General features: G+C 42.6%; 1 protein-coding gene across 1 annotated transcript in view; it reads left to right on the plus strand.

Annotated features, from left to right (window-relative positions):
• MAATS1 (MYCBP-associated, testis expressed 1) overlaps positions 1-2,207 on the plus strand; it is a 114,123-nt gene that overhangs the window by 41,743 nt on the left and 70,173 nt on the right. The window contains exon 7 of the mRNA XM_010845419.1: positions 274-451. Coding sequence (XP_010843721.1) covers positions 274-451 — 178 coding nt within the window. The remainder of the gene's footprint in view (positions 1-273; positions 452-2,207) is intronic.

The following is a 2,207-nucleotide window of genomic DNA, read 5'->3' on the forward strand; positions in this document are numbered from 1 at the left end:
ATGGAACGTTCCAGGGTGTGATTATTTAGTAATAACCTAATATCTTTAAATACTTCCATGCAAATGAGATGTCTTCTGACTGAATTGCTAATAAGAGAGAGTGCAGGGCACAGATAACACTCTCAGGCACATGTGGAGACATATCCCAATATCATTTCATCTTGTCATAACCTTCAATTTAAAGAGGACAGGAACTGAGAGGGAGTCAATTAAATACTAGCAGGTACATGAGTGTGTCTGTGTGTTTATTAAGTGTTCTGCCTCATCCTCTAGGTCGAGGGCTCCCGGCAGGACAAGCTGAAGTAGAGATGATAGAACGTGCCCGGGAGAAGCGTGCTTGGGAAGACACCCTGCCCCCTCTGAGTGACACCTCCCAGTTTGAGAAAAGGAGGCGGATGATGAATGCCATGGAGAGGAAGGAGTGGGCCTTCAGAGAGCAGGAGATTGAGAAGTAGGTTCTCAGCTACCCAGACAGTTGCTCCTACACTGATGGAATTAATGTTAATACTTTTAAGCAACAGAGCAAATAGAGTTCCCAAATGTAAGGGTTTAAAAGCAATCCTTAACCTGTAGAGTTAGGAGACTGGGTTTCAGGAGCAATAGCTCCATTATTTTTTCTCCAATAATATAAATATATATATAATGCCTTCTTTATGTGTGAAGTTCAGTGTGGAACCCAGATTTGAACAGTTCCTCATGGGATCTCTGATCTCTTTTTTCTTTAGTAACTTATCTGGGCTGTCACAGAATTCCACTGATTTTTGCAAAATGTCTTTCAGACTGTCCCTTTCTGTTCCTTACCAGTGCCAGGGTCCCTCAACTTTGACCCTCTTCCTATCCATTAAACAGCCTCCTGGCTGACCCTGTCTCTTCCCCCGGTACCAGATTCAGTCAGGACCTCTTGGGTTCTAGCTGCAGCTAATAAGGCATTTATATTTAAAAGACAAACTGTGGACTTAACTCTTCAGTTAAGAGATGACCTCACAGTACATAAGTAACAATATGCTAGGGTATTTCTGGTTGAATTTTTAGCCATTTTAACTGATGTATTTTCAGTAATGAGATTGTCTCTGAATATGTAGAAATGATGAGGACCAAAAAATTCTAGCTCCTTAGCAAGAAGAGGGGGAAGGGAAGTTCTTGAGGTGCCCTTTGTTCCTGTGCTGAGGTGCTTCGTTGCTCATAGCATTGCTACCAAGCCCCTGACAATGTGCTGTCTCTGCTGAGGCCCCACTTCTCCCTTGTCAGTGTGGCAAATCTCAACCCTTTTGACCCTCAAGTGCTGAGTTAATGCCTACTGTGAAGAAGCCTTTCCCACCACCCCGCTCCTTCCTTTTGATCAACTGGGAATAGCACTGACAGAGGTGCTCTGCCATTTCTTCTCCCGCAGAAGTCTTTTCATTCTTCTGCCCTGGTGTTTTGATCCCTGTGTTGTAAATGTTGGTTTATATGCCTACTTCACTGAAACAGTGCTCCTTGAGACAGTGCATTTTATCTTGTTCACCATTGTTTTATTCCCTGCCTGGCATACGTATTTGACAAATAAGTGATTGAATAAATTATTATGTAAATTTTCAAGTAAGGGTAAAATGTTCAAATCTCCATTTTAGAAAGGCAAATCTTGACCACTACATGGAACAAAGATTAGAAGGAGGTGAGACTAGACTAACACTCAGAGTCCGAGTCAGGAGAGAGATGACCAAGACATGAGTAGGGAACAGATGTAAGAAGTGTTTTAGAGGAGGGAAGAAAGTAGGAGAAGGAGTAGATTTCTGGGGGAATAAAATGAGTGAGGTTTTTTTGAAGGGATAATTGGAGATTCAAGTAGGTGGAAGTTCCAGTTCAGAAATATCCGGGCTGAAGTAGATATTTTGAAGTCATATGTACACATAAGCAAGGTAGTCCTGGAGAACAATGAGAAGGTGAAGTAAAGGGAGGTGAAGAATGAATATCCGTATGTGTCAGATGCTGGCATTTTCGCAGTCACCACTTAAGGTAGCATGCCACAACCACATTTCCTCTCAACCCTCCTGTTCCTTAACCCTCCAGCCATACCCGTTGGCCTGAAACTGGGGACAAACATTTTCCTGTTCACTTAGGCCCTTCTGCCTAGAGATACACCCATACAATATTCTTCTTATATAAAGACTATTGAGTGTCTACTCCAACCCCCAGTTCATTTCCCACACTTTTGCCACAGTGGTCTT

This window comes from Bison bison, unplaced genomic scaffold (genome assembly GCF_000754665.1).
Source record: "Bison bison bison isolate TAMUID 2011002044 unplaced genomic scaffold, Bison_UMD1.0 scf7180017864215, whole genome shotgun sequence".
NCBI lineage: Eukaryota > Metazoa > Chordata > Mammalia > Artiodactyla > Bovidae > Bison > Bison bison.